The sequence below is a fragment of the Eschrichtius robustus genome, chromosome 12 (assembly GCF_028021215.1).
Source record: "Eschrichtius robustus isolate mEscRob2 chromosome 12, mEscRob2.pri, whole genome shotgun sequence".
Taxonomy (NCBI): domain Eukaryota; kingdom Metazoa; phylum Chordata; class Mammalia; order Artiodactyla; family Eschrichtiidae; genus Eschrichtius; species Eschrichtius robustus.
In genome coordinates, this window is record NC_090835.1 from 32,518,209 (window position 1) to 32,540,557 (window position 22,349).

The 22,349-nt window shown below is 39.0% G+C and overlaps 1 protein-coding gene across 4 annotated transcripts in view; it reads left to right on the forward strand.

Moving 5' to 3' along the window:
- The window catches only part of ARHGEF3 (Rho guanine nucleotide exchange factor 3), a 310,194-nt gene that overhangs the window by 167,154 nt on the left and 120,691 nt on the right, over nt 1-22,349 (forward strand). For all 4 annotated transcript variants that reach the window (XM_068557963.1, XM_068557959.1, XM_068557961.1 and 1 more), the window contains one exon: nt 642-704. Coding sequence is in view for 3 of the 4 variants with exons in the window: in XM_068557959.1 (XP_068414060.1) it covers nt 642-704 (63 nt within the window). In the remaining variant the exon portion in view is untranslated. The remainder of the gene's footprint in view (nt 1-641; nt 705-22,349) is intronic.

The window sequence follows — 22,349 nt, forward strand, 5'->3', positions numbered from 1 at the left end:
TCTTTTCTTTTTATAAAGAGGATAATGTATTTTCCATACCCAACCTCATTGACTTCCTTGGTCATAAGTTCATTTCAAATATAATTTTCTTCAGTTCAGATAATGACTTTTCTGAATCTTGGTGTTTATGGCTAGAACATAGGAAGGTTGGAGAAGATGTCTAAGGTTCTTTCCAGCGTTCTGGTTCTGTGATTACATCAGCACCCTGGGCGATTAGAACAAATTTAAATTACCCAAGTACAAAGCAGCTCTAAAAATGGAATATCTTTAAGTGAATTAGATTTTCTTTCCAGTCTAATCTCTTCTTCCAAGCTAAAAAAATCTGAACTTTGTGTCTAAATTTCTAAGCCTTGATGTACAGAGACATTTAGAAAAAAAAAGGAAATTTAAAGAGAAACAAACATAGTAGTAGCATGAATAAGAACAATAATGCAAACCAATTATCCTAGAGCTTAATAGTTTCCCATAATTCCTTAGGCTTTCTTAGAACTATTCATTTACATAACTTGGTTAAAGGTTTTGCATAACATGGTAGAAATGATAAGGATTACATGTGCTATTTGATGGCATTTTTTTCTTTTCTTAATCAAAGCCATAATCCTTGTTTACATTTGAACTTTGTTTTATCGTTTGTTTCACAGCGAAAACGGAAGCAGAGCGCCCAGGATGAAGATGCCGTTAGCCTTTGTAGTCTTGATATAAGTGTAAGTACAGTCCTTCCTGTGTCTCTGCCATGAGAATACTTTTCACCTCTGAATGTATTTGTTAATATGCTGTGTGCTTTAAGTGGGCTTCCAGGATCCAACTGTGGAAGTTGCAACCTGGGAGGAAACTCTCTTTAAAAATCATTTCATTTTACTGGAGAAAGCTGTGTTGCCAACTTAAACTTCAAAGACAAGCTGTTTATTGCCTGTGTCTTTTCTCTCATAAAATGAATTGCGAAGTCAGTACATCTGTGTAGAATCTAGATAAATGCTGCTGTGCCATGTTAGAGGCTTAGTCCAGAAGATGGACCAGATGTTTGTCCCCTTTGGGGGAAGTTGGCAGGTTGGCCCAATTCAGGCAGCTGGTGGCTCAAAGGCCAGAAGAAGTCTCTAGCAACATGGCTGAGGGAGTGGCTTTGGGTTCAACAGCTCTGAGTTTGAATCAAGATTCTATACTTAACAATTGTGTGACCCCTATCCTCACCTCTATTTCCTCATCTGGAGAAGACTTAACCTAACAGGATTGTTGTGAGGATCAAACAAAACAATAAAAGTGAGACTACCAAGCACATTGCCTGGTACATACTAGGCACTCACCAAATGTTAACCTCATTGTGTTTTCCTTTAAAAGCAGAAGTTTGCAAGAGATGTTTAAGTGACCTGGTAGTTGTGTGCTAGTGATGATTGAGGTTAAAAGCTTTCTTGGATTTTTCAGGCCCACATCCTTGGATGCTTAATTTTAGTAGCTTTCTTTGCATGGCCTCCTTGTCTCCCTACTGACACGATTGAGAAGCCTACCTGGGCTTCTGATTCCCCCATCATCCAGGGGCTGGGGGAACCCTCCCTAGGCTCCCCATGTCTATTCATCTTTCACACTCCCTTGAAGTTTAATCATTGTGCACAGTGGATCCATCTAACATTAGGCCCTGGTCTTTCTCCTCTACAGAGGCCACGAAAGTCATTGTTGTGAGATGAGGCTTCTATGCTAAGAATTAAGAACTGGGTCGTTGTCCTGGCTTTGCCTATAACTAATGATGTAACCTTGGAAGTCACTTCCTCTCTCTGGGCCTCATCGGTTAAAAAGATAGATTTGAGATCAAGTCTTCTAAAACCATTGTGAAAATTTGAAACTTCATTGAACACAGATTATTGGGTTCTCATCTGATGACATTTATTTACCAATATAACAGTGCTGTCTTAGTTATTTTTAATTGTGGCAGAGTTTTCTGTGATGCAGACAGCCATCATGGAGTGAGCCTGAGCTAGCACTAATGTACTTGCACATCTTTATTTTACCATATGGTGTTTGTTCCAGTCTTTAGACCGTCAGGTTGATGGAGTTGGACCAGTTATTAGGTTGCCATGGTAACAGGACAAAAAAGATGATGGTCTTCTGGGTTTTACTTTACTCACTGAATGTTTTATTGTTGACAAGTGAAGTCTTTGGAACTTCCCTTATTGGCAACAACTTTTTGGTGTTTGAATGTTTTCAATTTTGTGGCAATTATTAGAGTCATTGATGTTCAGAATATATAGAGCCCTTAGCCATCATGTTGTCCAATCCCCTCACTTTGAAAATGAAGAAGTAGAAGCCCAGAGAGGTGTAGTGATTTAATAAGATCTTAATCTAGGTCATTTCTAAGATCATGCCTATTATAGATTTTTCCTCAACTATGTTTATTTTTTAGGAAAACATGTCTCTAGAAGCTTTATTCAAAGAACCACTAAACTCTCTTATATGAAAGGATTATTTGCAACCACTTGTTGTGATATGGTTTTTGTGCTGATTGGCATCCATGACCTTGCCTTCTCGTCAAAGTCATCTAAGCTCATGTAATGAATAATTTGATGTCTTTTCTCCTTATGTAGCTGCAGAAGGTATTTCTCTCTCTCTTTTTCTCTCCCTCTCTCTGTCCTTCTCTCTCTCTCTCTCTCTCTCTAACCATCTCATATCATGTTTTGTCACAATTAAGAGACTTTTATGGAAAAGAAGTCTGCTTTTGTGCTCAAGGAGTCAACTATGGCGAAACTCCTTTCTGATTTGCCTGACATTTTTCCTGAATCTTGGCAAATAGATTCCAGAACCGGGGCAGAGTTTCCTCCAAATATTGTCACATAGTATTGTAATCATTATAAAACTTAGAAGAATCCTAGAAGTTGTTGGAGGACATGAAAAATGGTGTTTTGCAGTTTTACTGACAATCCAAGCTGTGTGGAGATGACAGGATGTGTGACATATCCAAATGTGGCCATGGAGGAAGTGTCACTAATTTTCAGTGCCTTGCACCTAACAGGCACTCAGTAGAGATGACTTGAATTGAATGAAGTAGTGGGTGGAACCACTCATGAGAAGATTGTAGCCATAAAGGCTACAATGTCTGAATAAATATCTGAGTCCAATAAATTAACTTCTCTAATAGATAAATGGCTTTGTAGTCTCCCTAAAGGTGCTTTTAAATGGTGATATTCAGTAGTCACAATCCCTTAACTAACCAGCAGCATTAATGAAGAGTTGTTGTGAGCCTGTTTCTATGTGTAGTGGAAAGTATCTGAAAAAAAGGGGGGTTCCAGTGGATGACTCATACTGGAGGATGTGAGGGTTTGGGAAAGTAATATCAGTAACTCTCAATTTTGATTCCACTTAATAAGTGGAAAGATGTTCACCATATGTGTGCTTTGAACAAGAAGTTGCTAGATGGGGGACAGGGGTCTTTGGGGGATCATGGTCAGGTTTCCATTGAGGCCCAGCCCCATGCTGCACAGTGAGCTCTTGGTAAATACTTATTGGTTGATGAATTTTAACAACAACAAAACAAAAAACAAAAAAGCCAATGAGCCTTCCTAATGTGTAGGTGGAATTGAACACACATACCCCCCCTTAAAGAACTATATCTGTGACGTGAAGTTGGGAAATGTTAACACAGAAACTTTCCCCCCTTGATTATAAAGCATATATAGGTGTCTTAGTGATGATAACACCAAACATTCCCATTGACATCTTGCTTTATTTTAAAGCGTCAGATGACAATTCTGATAGGTACCTGGAAGGGAGTTGTCCTTCTAAACTCCTCTGCAACCTCCTATTGAACTTGGGCTTAGAGACCAAACAGGAGTGGGTAAGCTAAGAAAAGAGCTTATCATTACAGAACGGGGATCCTCAATTGTTTGGGGTGGGGGGTGTTATGGACTCTTTTGAGAATCTGGTGATAGCACTGGGCTCCAGAAAATTTTACAGGATTGATGTGTGACTTCATGGGCCCCAGGGAGCCCAGCCAAGACCCCACGTCAGGAGTTCCTCTTAAAAAGGAAATTGGAAGGGTCTTAAGGCATGGTGACGTATCTCCACAGAATTATTATCCCACCCTCCACCTCCAGCACTTGGTGAAAAATGAATTGTGACTGGAGAGTCCACACTAGTTGACAATATAATTGGTGTCTATTTTTTCCCACCACTTTATCCAATCCGCTGGCTGAGCCCCCAGCTTCCTGGCAGGATAGAACGCAAACTATTCCAGGAAAAAAAAAAAAAAAGCAAACTATATTTTTGAGTACTTTTGAAAACAACTTGCAGAGTGGAGAACGCGCCCAGTAGCCGCCTACAAATCTCCTCTCACATCAGAGGATATGAGTGGTATGGTTTCAGGGACATCACTTCCCCCACAGCACTTCTCCAGTTTAAATTCTAGTGGGTGAGAGATGCCTGAGGGAAGAGCTGGGTTTCGTGGTCCCTCAAGAAAGGCCCTTGGCAGAGGAGCCAGGTGTGCCCCTGACGCAGGGCACCGCTTAGCACCAAGCATCCTTTATCAAAAAATATATGAGTTTTGGTGTGGGCATAAAAATAGTTTCCCGTGAAGGAACAATGTAAAAGATAAAAAGGAATATGTGTTCTCTGTAGAAAATTTGGAAAATGTGAACAATAGAATTCACTGATACTCTCACCTCAAAAGTAGTGGCTACATTTTGATATATCACCTTCCTGACATTATACACACACTCACTTAGAACTTTTTCATTATGAAATGTTGCAGACATACAAAATGGTATAAAGGATAATGTAAAATTCCATGTAGCTACCAATGCAACTGAAGAAGTACGCCCTTAACAACAACGCCACAGGCCCTTGTAAACCCCTTTCTCTGCTGAGTTTAATGTTTATTGTTGCCTTCCCTGTCTATAAACTTGCTACGTACATGTATCCCTAAATGGCACATATATTTTCAACCGACTTTTAAAGTTTATATAAGCACACAGTTTTAAGAAATTGATATCATAACACATATTAATTTATTCCTGTATTTTCCATTTACTATATTGAGATCGTGTTACCACATCCTGAAATATTCTTCAAGAACATTATTTTAAGTAACCATACTTTGTCAAATGGATGCCTCAGATTTATTTAACCAGTCCTTCCTTGGATATTTAGATATGTTACAATTTTTCACTATTATAAATAACACTGTTGGGCATCCAAGAATATCTTTGTGTGATCTTTTATCAGTAGGATAAAATATAAAATTCCTGGCTAAAAGGGAATGAATCTTTTTTAAACCTGTGAACAGGTTTATACCCCTTCTGGCAGTGAAAGGTGGAAATGCAGTTCAGAGCAGCTGAGTGTCTTGTACGGAAACTCAGAATGAGGGACTGTTTTCAGTTTTCTCTCCCACATCACTCTTTCAACTATATTGCTGGTCCCTTGCTAAGTGTAACTTTATATGGGACATTTGCTTACACCCCCTCTTTAGGAGGAGCCCCTTCTGTTGCCCCTGGCAGGGCCCAGGCCTTGCCTGTGCTTTCCAATTACTTACCCGGTTATATGGATGCTCAAAGCGCAAGAGTTGATATATTGATAGAGGGGGAAGCTTTCCTGTCTCGATGAAGCTAAATGACATTTCATTGCTAGGATATGTTAAACTAGACATGGAACAGCAGCAGGATTATATTATCTCTGCTCAGCAGAGTCCAGATAATTAAAAAAGATACCATTTCTGTGGTTTTGTTTCTCTTGGTCTGTCCTGGAACTTGCTAGCTGGGGAGATTAGCCTTGCCGTGGCCAGCGTGAGGCCTTGATGAATCATGTGGGAGATTTTAATAATGCTCTTATCGCCGAGGAGACCAGGCCTGCCCCTGAGACTAGGTTGTCAGTAGCGCATACCTGTATTTAACCTGATGGCATTTTTTTCTATTTGGGATTTATGATCTGCTCTTGCTGCCTACGAAATTATTTGGGCCTAAGGTAGTGGAGACCCTGTGTTGAGTCCCAACCCAAGTCTCTGATGGCAGATGTGCTTATTGTTGACACAGGCACATTTTATCATGCCTTTGGCCTAACTGATTAGGTTGTGGACTGTAATCATTTCGCTGTGTACTCACTGTGGTCTTTTCTCTGTGATCTACCTCTTGAAAAGCACAGTGACAAAAAAATTCCAAGGAGCTTTAGGACACACTCTCAGAAGTTAATGATGTAACAAAGTGTCCATCATCATTTATTGCTCCCCTTCAGTGATCCCGATGGGGCCCATGATTATTGAGGGTTCCTGTGTTCTGAGAATACCTGTTTGTTTGAATTTGTTATCAGAATTACAAACTTTGGAGCTTAGAGACTAAACATCAGTCTGTACCTCAATTTCCTCACCTATAAACTGAAATCGTAGCAGTGCCTTGCCTTGGAGTTGTAAGGATTAAAATGAGTTAATTCATGTAAAGCACTTAGTACCTGGCCCCTGGGTAAGCACAAAACATACTAGCTATTGTTGCTGTTGATTTCATAATACAAAATTGATTTTATGGTTAAATTTGAGGGTGTTTATTGTTGGTACAAGTGTTCCATACATAGAACTGATTATGAAATTTAAAAAAAAATACCAGGATATTAAGAGATGTATATGAGGAGTTTTATTACAGCATTTTAAAATAATAGCCAAAAGCTGGAAACAGCATGAATGACCAAATTATATAGAGACTTGTAAATATATTACAAAATATAAGTGTAAAACACAATTACAGAGCGCATTAGTATATAACTTATGCCTCTAGATGTTTATATATATTTGTCCACATGAAGGAATAAGCATGGAAGAACATACAGTACATTATGGATAGTGGTTATGTTGGGAGAATGGGATTATAGAAAGGGGTGGTTGAGTTCCAGGGGTTCTTAACCTTTCGCATGTTGTGAAACCTATGAACCTTCCCCCCACAAGACTATTTATATGTGCTTAAATTAAAATACATAAGATTAGAACAAAACCCAGTTGTACTGAAATACAGTTATCAAAATATTTAAAAACAAATTTGTGGTAAGAGTTACATGTGTGCTTCTTAATTAATGCATTAAGTAACAAGATCGATCTGGCAACAAATCTAATAACTAATATACCTTCCATGAGATGATAAGAGTAAATGATATTTTGAAATACCCACGCCAACCACACTGTGATTTGAAAACATAGTGATTTCCATGGTGACAAAGTCAGAGGTCTGCTAATGCTTCTGTGATTTGTGGTCTTCACTCATACTTGGAAGGAAATGCTAAATTTTGCTTGTTAGTAAAACTGAAGATGCGTTTTTTTCCATCCAAGCTCACTGAATTGAATCCATGGACTCCGGAGGATTTTAGATTAAGAATCCCTGTTTAAGATACTCAATCTGTTATGATAAGCTTTGTATTCTATTACTTTAGTAATTCAAATGACTAAAATTTTTTAAAAATACAACAAATATAATCGATTTGACCTGTTAATATATGAGGTTGTTAGTGTGTTAAAAGGGGGAATGTAAAACATTATATAAAAGCAAGGGATGGTGATAATGATGATAATGTTTTTAGGAAGACCTTGCAATAACCGTTAAATCAATTCTCTATACTTGGTGTTTATATTTTTCTTTGAGACCAGCTTAGTTTTTTGAAATAGATGACTTAAATCACCCCAGTAGTTTAGTAGAAGATCTTTTGTGCTTCTTCTGCTATTGGAAAATAATTTTAGGGTAGAAAAATCTTCTTATTTTTAAAAGATGAATACTGAAGTATTTAGAATGTCATGATATCTGTAATTTACTTTTTTAAAAAATTTATTTATTTAATTAATTATTATTATTATTATTATTTTCTGCATTGTGTCTTCATCGCTGTGCTCAGACTTCTTCTAGTTGCGGCGAGCAAGGGCTACCCTTGGTTGTGGTGCACGGGCTTCTCATTGCAGTGGCTTCTCTTGTTGCGGAGCACGGTCTCTAGGCACGCGGGCTTCAGTAGTTGTGGCACATAGGCTCAGTAGTTGTGGCTCACGGGCTCTAGAGCGCAGGCTCAGTAGTTGTGGCGCATGGGCCTAGTTGTTCTGCGGCATGTGGGATATTCCCGGACCAGGGATCGAACCCGTGTCCCCTGCATTGGCAGGCGGATTCTTAACCACTGTGCCACTGGGGAAGCCCTGTAATTTACTTTTTAATACTTTATCGTAAGTTATAAAGTGAGTATTTTTAAAAGAAAAAAAAATTATTTTTAATTACACAAGCAACACTGCATATATATTTGCATAATTTTAAAAAAATCAGACAACAGAGATAGAGCTGACTGCCCCTTAACCATCCATGGTCCCACTTACCTTCTTAGGTATAATCCTGGTTATCAAATTAGTCTCCTCCCAGATATTTAAATATATTTAGATATATAGATAGATACAGCTATAAAAATTAGCTTGTGGTGGCTTTGTAAAGACATGTGTTGTCATTTTTTGTTTTACTCTGCAATTTGCTTTTTTTTTTCTTTTAACTTGTCTATTTTTTAGAGCAGTTTTAGGTTCACAGCAAAATTAAGCAGAAAGTACAGAGAATTTCCACATAGCCTCTGCCCCAACACGTGCACAGCCTCCCCCTAATATTGACATCCCCTACCAAAGTGGTACATTGTGACAACTGATGAACTTACATAGACACATCATTATTACCCGCAGTCTATAGTTTACATTAGGGTTCACTCAGTGTTGTGCATTCTGTGGGTTTGACAAATGTGTGATGATATATCCACCGTTATGGTATCTTACAGAATAGTTTTACTGCCCTGAAGATGCCCTGTGCTCTGCATATTCATCTCCTCCTCTTCCCAGCCCCAGGCCACCACTGATCTTTTTTCCTTTTCCAGAATGTTATACAGTATGTAGCCTTTTCAGACTGGCTTTTTTCATGCAGTAATATCCATTAAGGTTCCTCCATGTCTTTTTGTGGCTTGAGAACTCATTTCTTTTTTTTTTAATCGCGGAAGTAATATTCCATTGTATGGATATACCATATTTATTTATCCATTCGCCTGGTGAAGGATATCTCATTGTATTAGCTGCTGATAATTTTTGCATAAGACAAATGGGTCATAGTTTATTTTAACGTGATTCTCCATTGAGGGACATTTTTGTTGTTTCCAATATTTCCCAGTTACAAACAATGACCATCCTCATATTCCAGAGCAAGTAGTAAGGTAGATGCAAAAAAGTACCTGTGGACACTTGCTATTTTAATGTTAGTGTGAATAATATTAAATTGCCATTTTACAGTTCAGGTTCTTGTGCAAACAATTAAAAGCCAAACTGTTACTGAATGCAGATCTGAACAGGCTGTGAAAATTAGTGGAGAGGGAAAGTTATTTTGTCTCCATCATATAGATTCATTTATTTATTTATTTGTGTGTTTATTTATTTATTTATTTTTGCCTTCTTATTTATTTATTTTTTTAACATCTTTATTGGAGTATAATTGCTTTACAATGGTGTGTTAGTTTCTGCTTTATAACAAAGTGAATCAGCTATACCTATACATATATCCCTATATCTCCTCCCTCTTGCGTCTCCCTCCCACCCTCCCTATCCCAGCCCTCTAGGTGGTCACAGAGCACCGAGCTGATCTCCCTGTGCTATGTGACTGCTTCCCACTAGCTATCTATTTTACATTTTGTAGTGTATATATGTCCATGCCACTCTCTCGCTTAGTCCCAGCTTACCCTTCCCCCTCCCCATGTCCTCAAGTCCATTCTCTACATCTGCATCTTTATTCCTATCTTGCCTGTACGTTCGTCACAACCATTTTTTTTTTTTTTTTTTTAGATTCCATGTATATGTGTTAGCATACCGTATTTTTCCCTTTCTGACTTACTTCACTCTGTATGACAGACTCTAGGTCCATCCACCTCACTACAAATAATTCAATTTCATTTCTTTTTATGGCTGAGTAATATTCCATTGTATATATGTGCCACATCTTCTTTATCCATTCATCTGTCGATGGACACTTAGGTTGTTTCCATGTCCTGGCTATTGTAAATAGAGCTGCAATGAACATTGTGGTACATGACTCTTTTTGAATTATGTAGTGGGATTTCTGGGTCATATGGTAGTTCTATTTTTAGTTTTTTAAGGAACCTCCATACTGTTCTCCATAGTGGCTGTATCAATTTACATTCCCACCAACAGTGCAAGAGGGTTCCCTTTTCTCCACACCGTCTTCAGCATTTATTGTTTGTAGGTTTTTTTGATGATGTCCATTCTGATTGGTGTGAGGTGATACCTCATTGTAGTTTTGATTTGCATTTCTCTAATGATTAGTGATGTTGAGCATCCTTTCATGTGTTTGTTGGCAATCTTTATATCTTCTTGGGAGAAATGTCTGTTAGGTCTTCTGCCCATTTTTGGAATGGGTTGTTTGGTTTTTTGATATTGAGCTGCTTGTAAATTTTGGAGATTAATCCTTTGTCAGTTACTTCATTTCTCCCATTCTGAGGGTTGTCTTTTCATCTTGTTTATGGTTTCCTTTGCTGTGCAAAAGCTTTTAAGTTTCATTAGGTCCCATTTGTTTATTTTTGTTTTTATTTGCATCACTCTAGGAGGTGGGTCGAAAAGGATCTTGTTGTGATTTATATCATAGAGTGTTCTGCCTATGTTTTCCTCTTAAGAGTTTGATAGTGTCTGGCCTTACATTTAGGTCTTTAATCCATTTTGAGTTTATTTTTGTGTATGGTGTTAGGGAGTGTTCTAATTTCATTCTTTTACATGTAGCTGTCCAGTTTTCCCAGCACCGCTTATTGAAGAGATGTCTTTTCTCCATTGTATATTCTTGCCTCCTTTAACAAAGATAAGGTGACCATATGTGCGTGGGTTTATCTCTGGGCTTTCTATCCTGTTCCATTGATCTATATTTCTGTTTTTGTGCCAGCACCATACTGTCTTGATTACTGTAGCTTTGTAATATAGTCTGAAGTCAGGGAGCCTGATTCCTCCAGCTCTGTTTTTCTTTCTCAAGATTGCTTTGGCTATTCGGGGTCTTTTGTGTTTCCATACAAATTGTGAAATTTTTTGTTCTAGTTTTGTGAAAAATGCCATTGGTAGTTTGATAGGGATTGCATTGAATCTGTAGATTGCTTTGGGTAGTATAGTCATTTTCACAATGTTGATTCTTCCAGTCCAAGAACATGGTATATCTCTCCATCTGTTTGTATCATCTTTAATTTCTTTCATCAGTGTCTTATAATTTTCTGCATACAGGTCTTTTGTCTCCCTAGGTAGGTTTATTCCTAGGTATTTTATTCTTTTTGTTGCAATGGTAAATGGGAGTGCTTCCTTAATTTCTATTTCAGATTTTTCATTATTAGTGTATAGGAATGCAAGAGATTTCTGTGCATTAATTTTGTATCCTGCTACTGTACCAAATTCATTGATTAGCTCTAGTAGTTTTCTGGTAGCATCTTTAGGATTCTCTGTGTATAGTATCATGTCATTTGTAAACAGTGACAGCTTTACTTCTTCTTTTCTGATTTGTATTCCTTTTAATTTCTTTTTCTTCTCTGATTGCTGTGGCTAAAACTTCCAAAACTATGTTGAATAATAGTGGGGAGAGTGGACAACCTTGTCTTGTTCTCGATCTTAGAGGAAATGGTTTCAGTTTTTCACCATGGAGAACGATGTTGGCTGTGGGTTTGTCATATTTGGCCTATATTATGTTGAGGTAAGTTCCCTCTGTGCCTACTTTCTGGAGGGTTTTTATCATAAATGGGTGTTGAATTTTGTCAGAAGCTTTTTCTGCATCTATTGAGATGATCATATGGTTTTTCTCCTTCAATTTGTTAATATGGTTTATCACATTGATTGATTTGCGTGTATTGAAGAATCCTTGCATTCCTGGGATAAACCCCACTTGATCATGGTGTATGATCCTTTTATTGTGCTGTTGTATTCTGTTCGCGAGTATTTTGTTGAGGGTTTTTGCATCTGTGTTCATCAGTGATATTGGCCTGTAGTTTTCTTTCTTTGTGACATCTTTGTCTGGTTTTGGTATTAGGGTGATGGTGGCCTCGTAGAATGAGTTTGGGAGTGTTCCTCCCTCTGCTATATTTTGGAAGAGTTTGAGAGGGATAGGTGTTAGCTCTTCTCTAAATGTTTGATAGAATTCTCCTGTGAAGCCATCTGGTCCTGGGCTTTTGTTTGTTGGAAGATTTTTAATCACAGTTTCAATTTCAGTGCTTGTGATTGGTCTGTTTATATTTTCTATTTCTTCCTGGTTCAGTCTCAGAAGGTTGTGCATTTCTAAGAATTTGTCCATTTCTTCCAGGTTGTCCATTCTATTGGCATATAGTTGCTTGTAGTAATCTCTCATGATCCTTTGTATTTCTGCAGTGTCATTTGTTACTTCTTTTTCATTTCTAATTCTATTGATTTGAGTCTTCTCCCTCTTTTTCTTGTTGAGTCTGGCTAGTGGTTTATCAATTTTGTTTATCTTTTCAAAGAACCAGCTTTTAGTTTTATTGATCTTTGCTATTGTTTCCTTCATTTCTTTTTCATTTATTTCTGATCTGATCTTTATGATTTCTTTCCTTCTGCTAACTTTGGGGGTTTTTTGTTCTTCTTTGTCTAATTGCTTTAGGTGTAAGTTTAGGTTGTTTATGTGAGATGTTTCTTGTTTCTTGAGGTAGGATTGTATTGCTCTAAACTTCCCTCTTAGAACTGCTTTTGATGCATCCCATAGGTTTTGGGTTGTCATGTTTTCATTGTCATTTGTTTCTAGGTATTTTTTGATTTCCTCTTTGATTTCTTCAGTGATCTCTTGGTTATTTAGTAGTGTGTTCTTTAGCCTCCATGTGTTTATATTTTTTACAGATTTTTTTCTTGTAATTGATATCTAGTCTCATAGCGTTGTGGTCAGAAAAGATACTTGATACAATTTCCATTTTCTTAAATTTACCAAGGCTTGAATTGTGACCCAAGATATGATCTATCCTGGAGAATGTTCCATGAGCACTTGAGAAGTGTATTCTGTTGTTTTTCGATGGAATGTCCTATAAATATCAGTTAAGTCCCTCTTGTTTAATGTATCATTTAAAGCTTGTGTTTCTTATTTATTTTCGTTTTGGATGATCTGTCCATTGGTGAAAGTGGGATGTTAAATTCCCCTACTATGATTGTGTTACTGTCAATTTCCCCTTTTATGGCTGTTAGCATTTGTCTTATGTATGGAGATGCTCCTATGTTGGGTGCATAAATATTTACAGTTCTTATATCTTCTTCTTGGATTGATCCCTTGATCATTATGTAGTGTCCTTCTTTGTCTCTTGTAATAGTCTTTATTTTAAAGTCTATTTTGTCTGATATGAGAATTGCTACTGCAGCTTTCTTTTGATTTCCGTTTGCATGGAATATCTTTTTCCATCCCCTCACTTTCAGTTTGTATGTGTCCCTAGGTCTGAAGTGGGTCGCTTGTAGACAGCATATATATGGGTCTTGTTTTTGTATCCATTCAGCCAGTCTATGTCTTTTGGTTGGAGCATTTAATCCATTTACATTTAAGGTAGTTATCGATATGTGTATTCCTATTAACATTTTCTTAATTGTTTTGGTTTGTTATTGTAGGTCTTTTCCTTCTCTTGTGTTTTCTGCCTAGAGAAATTCCTTTAGCATTTGTTGTAAAGCTGGTTTGGTGGTGCTGAATTCTCTTAGCTTTTGCTTGTCTGTAAAGGTTTTAATTTCTCCGTTGAATCTGAATGCGATCCTTGCTGGGTAGAGTAATCTTGGTTGTAGTTTTTTCCCTTTCATCACTTTAAATATGTCCTGCCACTCCCTTCTGGCTTGCAGAGTTTCTGCTGAAAGATCAGCTGTTAACCTTATGGGGATTGCCTTGTATGTTATTTGTTGTTTTTCCCTTGCTGCTTTTAATATTTTTTCTTTGTATTTAATTTTTGGTAGTTTGATTAATATGTATCTTGGCGTGTTTCTCCTTGGATTTATCCTGTATGGGACTCTCTGTGCTTCCTGGACTTGATTGACTATTTCCTTTCCCATATTAGGGAAGGTTTCAACTATAATCCCTTCAAATATTTTCTCAGTCCCTTTCTTTTTCTCTTCTTCTTCTGGGACCCCTATAATTCGAATGTTGGTGCATTTAATGTTGTTCCAGAGGTCTCTGAGACTGTCCTCAATTCTTTTCATTCTTTTTTCTTTATTCTGCTCTGCAGTAGTTATTTCCACTATTTTATCTTCCAGGTCACTTATCCGTTCTTCTGCCTCAGTTATTCTGCTATTGATTCCTTCTAGAGAATTTTTCATTTCATTTATTGTGGTGTTCATCACTGTTTGTTTGCTCTTTAGTTCTTCTGGGTCCTTGGTAAACATTTCTTGTATTTTCTCCATTCTATTTGCAAGATTTGGGATCATCTTTACTATCATTATTCTGAATTCTTTTTCAGGTAGACTGCCTATTTCCTCTTCATTTGTTTGGTCTGGTGAGTTTCTACCTTGCTCCTTCATCTGCTGTGTGTTTCTCTCTCTTCTCATTTTGCTTAACTTACTATGTTTGGGGTCTCCTTTTCGCAGGCTGCAGGTTAGTACTTCCTGTTGTTTTTGGTGTCTGCCCCCAGTGGCTAAGGTTGGTTCAGTGGGTTGTGTAGGCTTCCTGTTGGAGGGGACTGTGTTCTGGTGGATGAGGCTGGATCTTGTCTTTCTGGTGGGCAGGACTGCATCCGGTGGTATGTTTTGGGGTGTCTGTGACCTTATTATGATTTTAAGCAGCCTCTCTGCTAATGGGTGGGGTTGTGTTCCTGTCTTTCTAGTTGTTTGGCATAGGGTGTCCAGCAATGTAGCTTGCTGGTCATTGAGTGGAGCTCGGTCTTAGCGTTGAGATGGAGATCTCTGGGAGAGCTTTCTCTGTTTGATATTACGTGGAGCCAGGAGGTCTCTGGTGGACCAATATCCTGAACTCGGCTCTCCCACCTCAGAGGCACAGGCCTGACGCCCGACCAGAGCACCAAGACCCTGTCAGCCACATGGCTTTTGGGAAGTGTGAGGTCTTCTGCCAGCTTTCAGTAAGTGTTCTGTAGGAGTTGTTCCACATGGAGGTGTATTTCTGATGTATTTGTGGGGAGGAAGGTGATCTCCACGTCTTACTCCTACACCATCTTGAAGGTCTCCCCCATATTGTTTTTAAGCACTCCTCGGCAGGTGAGCCCCCTGGAGCACTGACTGTGGCTGCACACACTCTCTCCCGTCGCCTCTGGCTTCTGTCTTCAGGCTTCACTTAAATAAAGGCTGTGCAACTTTTAAACTTATATATCCAGAAGTATATTCCTTCTGTATCATCCATGGTTAAAAAAATAGAACTGTAGTTGTAAATTCACAGGATAAGTCTTGTTATATTGACAAAGTTTGCATCTCAACTGCTTTTAAAATTTAAATTAGAATCATTAATTCTATTTTGACTGAGATTATTTGCAGTAAAAAGTCACTAGAAAATAATTGTTTACAAATACTTTTCTTATGATTTTTTTTTTTTCTGAAACATAGCCTGGGTCTGTCCACCTGAAAATTATGTAAATAATCTTGGTTAGAAAGTACCATCCTGGCTTCCATTCCCAGCTAATTGAGTTTTTCCCACAAATGACTTATGTAATTGCATCAAGCCTCATCTTTGATCTGGTTATATATTCCTGGTTTCAGTAGCAGAAGCTGTTTTTCCTTCTTCTTACTTTTCTTGGTTGTGTCTGCTGCCCGTTCTCTGTGAAGAAAAGGTGGTGGGTTGACTTTTTTCCCTTGACATTTACTGTGCGTAAACTTTTTACATTACTGGATTGTTACTTAAATTTTGGGGTAACTTCTGAAAAATGTCAAAAGAATGAAAGATCCAGGAGAATACTCAGGGTTTGCGTGTCTTCCTCCACCCTGCTCTCTAACTTACACTGCTGTGTGTGGCTCGTTTTATGGAGAGTGGGTTCAATGTGAGCAGGTGGTTTATAAGCTATATTCACAGCTCGTATTGAAGGTGAAGTGTTTGAAACTGAATCACAGGCTTATTATCTATAGTGGTCAGAATGCCAAGCTTTGGATTAACTCCTTAGAAATCCTGCAGGGAACTGAAGGTGTTTATTTTGGTTTTCTTTAGCAGGCTGACTTTTTTTTCTTTTAGTTCTTTAAATGAGATTTCTTTTACTCTCCACACACCTCAAAACATCAACTTCTAAAATTGGAATCCTGTACTGAACACAAAAATCAATAAATCTAAAGTGTTTTCTTTACCTTTATTTGCCAGAGTGATGCTTTTCCTAGCCAGGTCTATATAAATTCTATCCAAGGAAATATTTATTACTGTAGAATTAATGAGTTTACTTGTTCATTGTTTAGTACATTCATTGAGTCGTTCATGTACTAATTCAATTGACTGGTATTTATTGGGCTGTACTGTATGTCAGGCACAAGGACACTGAACGAAGTGAAACTTCAGATTCATTCATCTGCAGACAAGTGGGAATTGCTCTTTGTTTTGTTACAAGTTAACCAAGCACAGAAAAAGCACATTTTAGCTGTCCCCAGAATTGGTTTTCTCCTTTCTGTAAGGGAATAATTCCAATTGTCGATTGGTTTAGAAAGAAAGAAATTTGCTATAGATTCTACTGCTAACATTTTTCTCCCTTAGAGTATCCCTGAAATTGACCTATTTTCTGGTAGCTGGTCAGCCCAAAGGTTCAACTGAGGATGTGCTTCACTTTTATTTTAGGTAAAAACTGACCCTGAGAAATTATACTCTATGGCAGATGGTCTTTGCATCTGTGCTCTCCTTATAGTGAGGGAACATTGGGTTTCAAAGGAAGAGCTCTAGAATTTTTAGACCTGGAAGGGACTTTAGAGATTATCCAGTTGAATACATTTCATTTTGTAGATGTGGCAATTGAAGCTGAGAAGTATTAAGTGTTCATCCAGCCCAAAGTGACCAAGGAAGAGTGAGAATATAATTTTGGGGACTCATGTTCTGGGTTGTGCCTTAAATCTAGGAGAAGTTAGAAACTAACAGCTCTGGTTCACCACTTCCAAGCTGTGTGATCTTGCACAGTGTATTCAGCCTCTCTGTGTTATGATTTCCTTGGCTGGAAAATGCAGATGATAATAGGGTTGCTATAAGGATTCAATAAGATAATGCAAGTAGGGCTTCGGCACAATGCCCGACACAAGTGAGCACTTAATTACTGTTGATATTGTAAAATATTCCAGGAGCATGGGACAGGACATAGGTGGGGATATTGTCCGTTTTAGGCACTACTGTCTCCCTGGTACCCAAGAGAGTGCCGGTATGTACCCAGCCCTCAATCAAGATTTGTTGAGTGGATTTTTTTCAGATGTACAGCTGGTAATTCTCATAGAGGATAAATGATACCAAGAAGGAGAAAATAAAGATGTTTATGTGCTGCTTAGAACAAGAGGGTTGGGGAGTTCTATGCCTTTTTTATGGGGAACAAGTTTGTTTTTAAATGTATTTAAATTTTTATTGTTTTTAATGTAGTTTTAAAATTTTATTTGTTTATTTATCTATTTTTGGCTGCTTTGGGTCTTCGTTGCTGCGTGTAGGCTTTTCTTTAGTTGCGGTGAGCGGGGGCTACTCTTTGATACAGTGCACGGGCTTCTCATTGCTGTGGCTTCTCTTGTTGCGGAGCATGGGCTCTAGGCACGCGGGCTTCAGTAGTTGTGGCTCACGGGCTCTAGAGCGCAGGCTCAGTAGTTGTGGTGCACGGGCTTAGTTGCTTCGCGGCATGTGGGATCTTCCCAGACCAGGGCTCGAACCTGTGTCCCCTACATTGGCAGGCGGATTCTTAACCACTACACCACCAGGGAAGCCCAATGTATTTTAAAAATGTTTTATTATGTGTTTAAATGAGTAAAGAATAATTCATAGGACTATTTAACCAAATGCCTCAACGGTTGATTTCATTCCTCAAAGCTTTGTTCAGAGCCCAGCAGTCATGATCAACAGGTGACTAGTGGTAACACCGCTGTCAGCTCTGCCTTTAAATAGAGCCAGAACCACACCATTGTTACCTTCTCCAGCTGGACCACCTTTCTCAGGGTCCCATCATCTCCAATGTCTGCATGATTCCAGGGGCCTCCCTGCTTCTACCCTTGACCCTCTGTTGTCTACTCTCAACACAACAGCGAGAGGGGTTCTTTTAAGCCTAAATCACATTCTGTTTTTCTCATGTCTCCCTCCTCACTTAGCAGCATGCCCAGCACGATGAGGTCATGTAGCTACTCCTGGACCTCATCACCTCCCACTCTCTCACTTCCCTGTGCTCCCACCACACTGGCCTTTTTCTTATTCTTCTACACTCATACCCCAGAGCCTCGGCAAGTGCTGTTTCTCTCCATTTGGAAAGCTCTTTCAGACACCCATGTGACTTACTTCCCATTTTCCTTCAGGTATCTGCTCAAATGTTCTCAGACCAGTTTTTGCTGCCTCCCCACCCCCGTGTGGAATAGCATTTCATTCCCCACCCACAGCCCACCCTGGCACTCCCTGCCCTTCTTACCTGACTTTATTTTTTCCTTTATAGTATTCATCATCACCTGCCACATTATGTATTATTTTTATTTATTAGTATCTGTCCACATGAGAATACGACTCTCATTTTGTTTTCTGACATATTCCCAACATAGGGAATGGTGTCTGGCACAGAGTGCATCGAGTTAATATTTGTTGGATAAATGAATGAGTGGCCACTTCATTGTTCAGGTCTTGTGCTGTCTTTGGAAGGTTACTGTAAACATGAACTGGCTTTATCTCAGCAACATTTTAAGAATGCCTGTCTTCCTCTATAAACATATTTGCATCCCCTCATTTTGGAAGAAAATCCATAAAGCAAGAGGCAAAACCAAGGCCTACCTGAAGAGACAGTGTGCTGTACGAAGCGAGTTAAGTGAACATAATGCCAGGCTTTTATGAGCTAATAAAATAAATCAGCCTGAAGATAAGAGGATATAAGAAGTGTGGAATGTACACATGATTTCTACAGATGTGGAATTGTTGATGCCAATCTTTTCTCATTTCACTCTCTTGGTGCTGCGGGAATCTCTCAGGATAATGGTAGAAACGGAAATTTTCTGTTAAAATGAAAAACATTCCCCTTTTGAAGTCTTAATTCCTTTCCATTTAACTGGTATTTATTGAGTGCAGAGCACTGCTCCTGGTGCCCACCATGTGGTGACAGGAGGAAAGAAGTGTGCAAGGAGTTGTCAAACATCTCATCTCTGGATGATCCGAGTTAATGGAAGGGAGTGTGTTCCAGGTCAGTTAAAACAGTGGACTGGAGATATGGGGATATATGTGTATGTGTAGCTGATTCACTTTGTTATACAGCAGAAACTAACACACCCTTGTAAAGCAATTCTACTCCAATAAAGATGTTAAAAAAAAAAAAACAAAAAAACAGTGGACTGCCAGTACACAATTGCATCTTACCCTAGACTCTGTTCTGGCAGTGACATTGAAGTGTGAGTGTGTCTTGCCTTCTTGAACATTCTCAATACTGTGAAGAAAATAAGGGAGCCGCTTTGGAGAGACCCGGCTTTGTAGGAACTGGAAATGTGCTGGGTTATCCCAGCTGGACCTGGGTGGAATTCTTCCCCACTCTCCTTCCAGGGTTAGTGGAGGAGCCTCACCTGAGAAAGTGATGCAGGGCACCTGCCGTGCTGACCTACCACCTCTAGCCTTGTGTGTTTAGCTTATTTTACTTGGAGAAGGTAAATAAGGTTGTGGTTTAAAATGCCTTTTATTGACCATAAGCTTCGAAGACAGTGGAAAACTAAATAAGAGGTGCTGAATGGACCCAAAAATGGACCTGATGATCTACTCAGCTCATTCATGCTAATAACTTAAAAGAAAGATGGCTTTTTTTTTTTTTTCACTTGCAAATAACCCAAAAGGCAGATGATTAGACCTACAGCTAACAGAGGCGACTGCACTTTAAACAAGCTGTCCACGTTCACAGATGGCACCTTACCAGTCACCTGTCTAAATGTCGTTAAAGCCACGTGACTTGACTAAATTCCATAGAGGAGATAGAAGAGAGAAAACATCTTCTTAACATGGTTTGGTTTTCACACATTTGAATATTATGTTTAGCTGAAAAAACTTTGGCTTTAAAGTATTGTACATTGTCTTCCTTTACTGTCGATATTTCATGTTGTTTTGCCTTCAAAGGGGGTTTGCTTGTGATTATGTTTCTGAAGTGCCTTTTTCATAGCTTTTGACAACTTGCCATGTTTTGCCTTGCTCTCTTTGCCATACTAGAATACTTTCTTTCTGGCCAGCCCAAGCTCTGCCACATTGTGTTCTCTGCCTCGCTGCTGCTTTAAGTTTTGCTGTGTCCCTCAATGATGGTCTCTCTCTGTAATACAACCAGCAATTGATGCTGAAATTTAATTTAAATTATTGTCAGATTGCGGAAATAGGCCTGCCATGTGCTTGCTGTCCCTGCGGGGAAGTGGAGGAGTGTCTGAAATGAGAAATGAGCCGGCTGCTGGCGACAGGCATGAAGAATGTGTCTGAAAACAGGGATGGTATGAAGGGAGGGTTATCTCCGTGTGTTATATAATGAAAGGCTTGATTTATGGGGTCTCGGGAAACCACAGTTAGGGGCAAAATTGCCACTGGGACCCCGGAGGTTTTGTTTAGTTTGGGAGCTTATGTTTGCCTGAAGGTCTTAGGTTGTTGGCAGAAGAGTGACATTTTACTGAGCAGACTTTGAAATGTTATTATATTTTATGTGATTGGTCTTAAAGAAGCAAGCATGCTTCTGAGAGAAGGATATTGAGTCATTTCCCTCTCTCCTAGAAAGGTCTGTGTTAAGTGGCATTGATCATTAAATAGCTTCCTGATGTACAGGTGACTTGGAAGCCATTTCTAGACTCTAAGGTCTTTGAGGGTCTTACGTGTATTTTAAAAATCTTTTCCTTGTTTATTCTTTTATTCATATTCATGTTGATTGAGCATCTCTTACACTCACACTGTGTTGGTGGTGAGAGGATAAAATGGTGAACAAGCCAGGCAAGGTTCTGGTGACTTACAGTCCAATGATGAGGTAGACATTAATTAAAAATCACACTAACAAGAATATAATAACAAGTGGAAATAAAAGCATGGGAAGTATGTTGCTGTGAGGGCATTTAACCAAGGACCTTGATCTAGTCATGAAAGGTCAAGAAAGGCTTCTTTGGGGAAGTGAGATCTGAAAGAAGGGAGGGTGTTAACTAGGTTAAAAGGGAGAATGAAAGAGTTGCAGCATGGGAACAGCATGTGCAAAGGTCCCGTGGTAGTGTGGAGCATTCTGCTTTAAAGGCAAGTGTGGCTGGTGGGGTGGTATATAAAAAGACTAGAGCAGTCAACAGGAACCAGACCATGTAGAGTCTCAAAGAACATGCTCAAGATTTAGGTTGTTATCCTAAGAACAGTAGAGAATCATCAGCGGGTTGCAGGGAGGTTAAGCAAGGGTATGGATTGCATTTTGAGAGCATTCTTCAGGCTGCTGAGTGGAGAATGGTTCAGAGGAGGCCAAGGTTAGATGCACATGACCAGTAGGAGGCTGCCTCACTTTCTTGTTAATGTTAATGTTGATGTCTACGACCTAGCTGGTTGTGGAGTAGGTGGGTTTGAGGGACATGTGTAGAAGCTTTGCATCTTTACTACCTTGTCTTGGATGGGCACTTCTCAGCATGGATTAGAAAACTTAGGTTTTATCTTGACTTCTGTCATTGTGTAGCTATCAGACCTTGTACTTGTTGCTTCACCTCTCTGGGCCTCAGTTTCCACATCTATAAAGTAAAGCAATGAGTGTACATCATTTCCAGTGCCAGAATTCCTAGGGTCCATGATGTTTTGGGTACCGTGGGTTTTTCGGGTAGATGATTATAAAGTAAATACATTAGATGTTGGTTAATAATGGGAGACCAATATCTAAGTTTGCTCACATAACCGTCTGGCTTCAAGTTCTTCTCCCCAACTCCTTGGATGATGGAAGAAGACATAAGCAGTTAGGGACACTAATGCATACTTTCCCATTTCTTATTATAGCAAACACTAGACTATTCTTTAATTAATCTTAACTCAGGCTGCTGTAACAAAATGCCATAGTCTGGGTAGCTTAAACAAAAAACATTTCTTTCTTTCTCCCCACCCCCTACCCCATGATTTTGGGTCAGACATTTATTTCTTACAGTTCTGGAGGCTGAGAATCCAAGGTCAGGTTGCCAGCAGATCTGGTTCTTGGTGAGGGCCCTCTTTCTGGCTTGCAGAGGACTACCTTCTTTCCTTCTCCCGATGTCCTGACAGGGTGGAAAGAGAGAGCTCTGGTCTCTCTTCCTT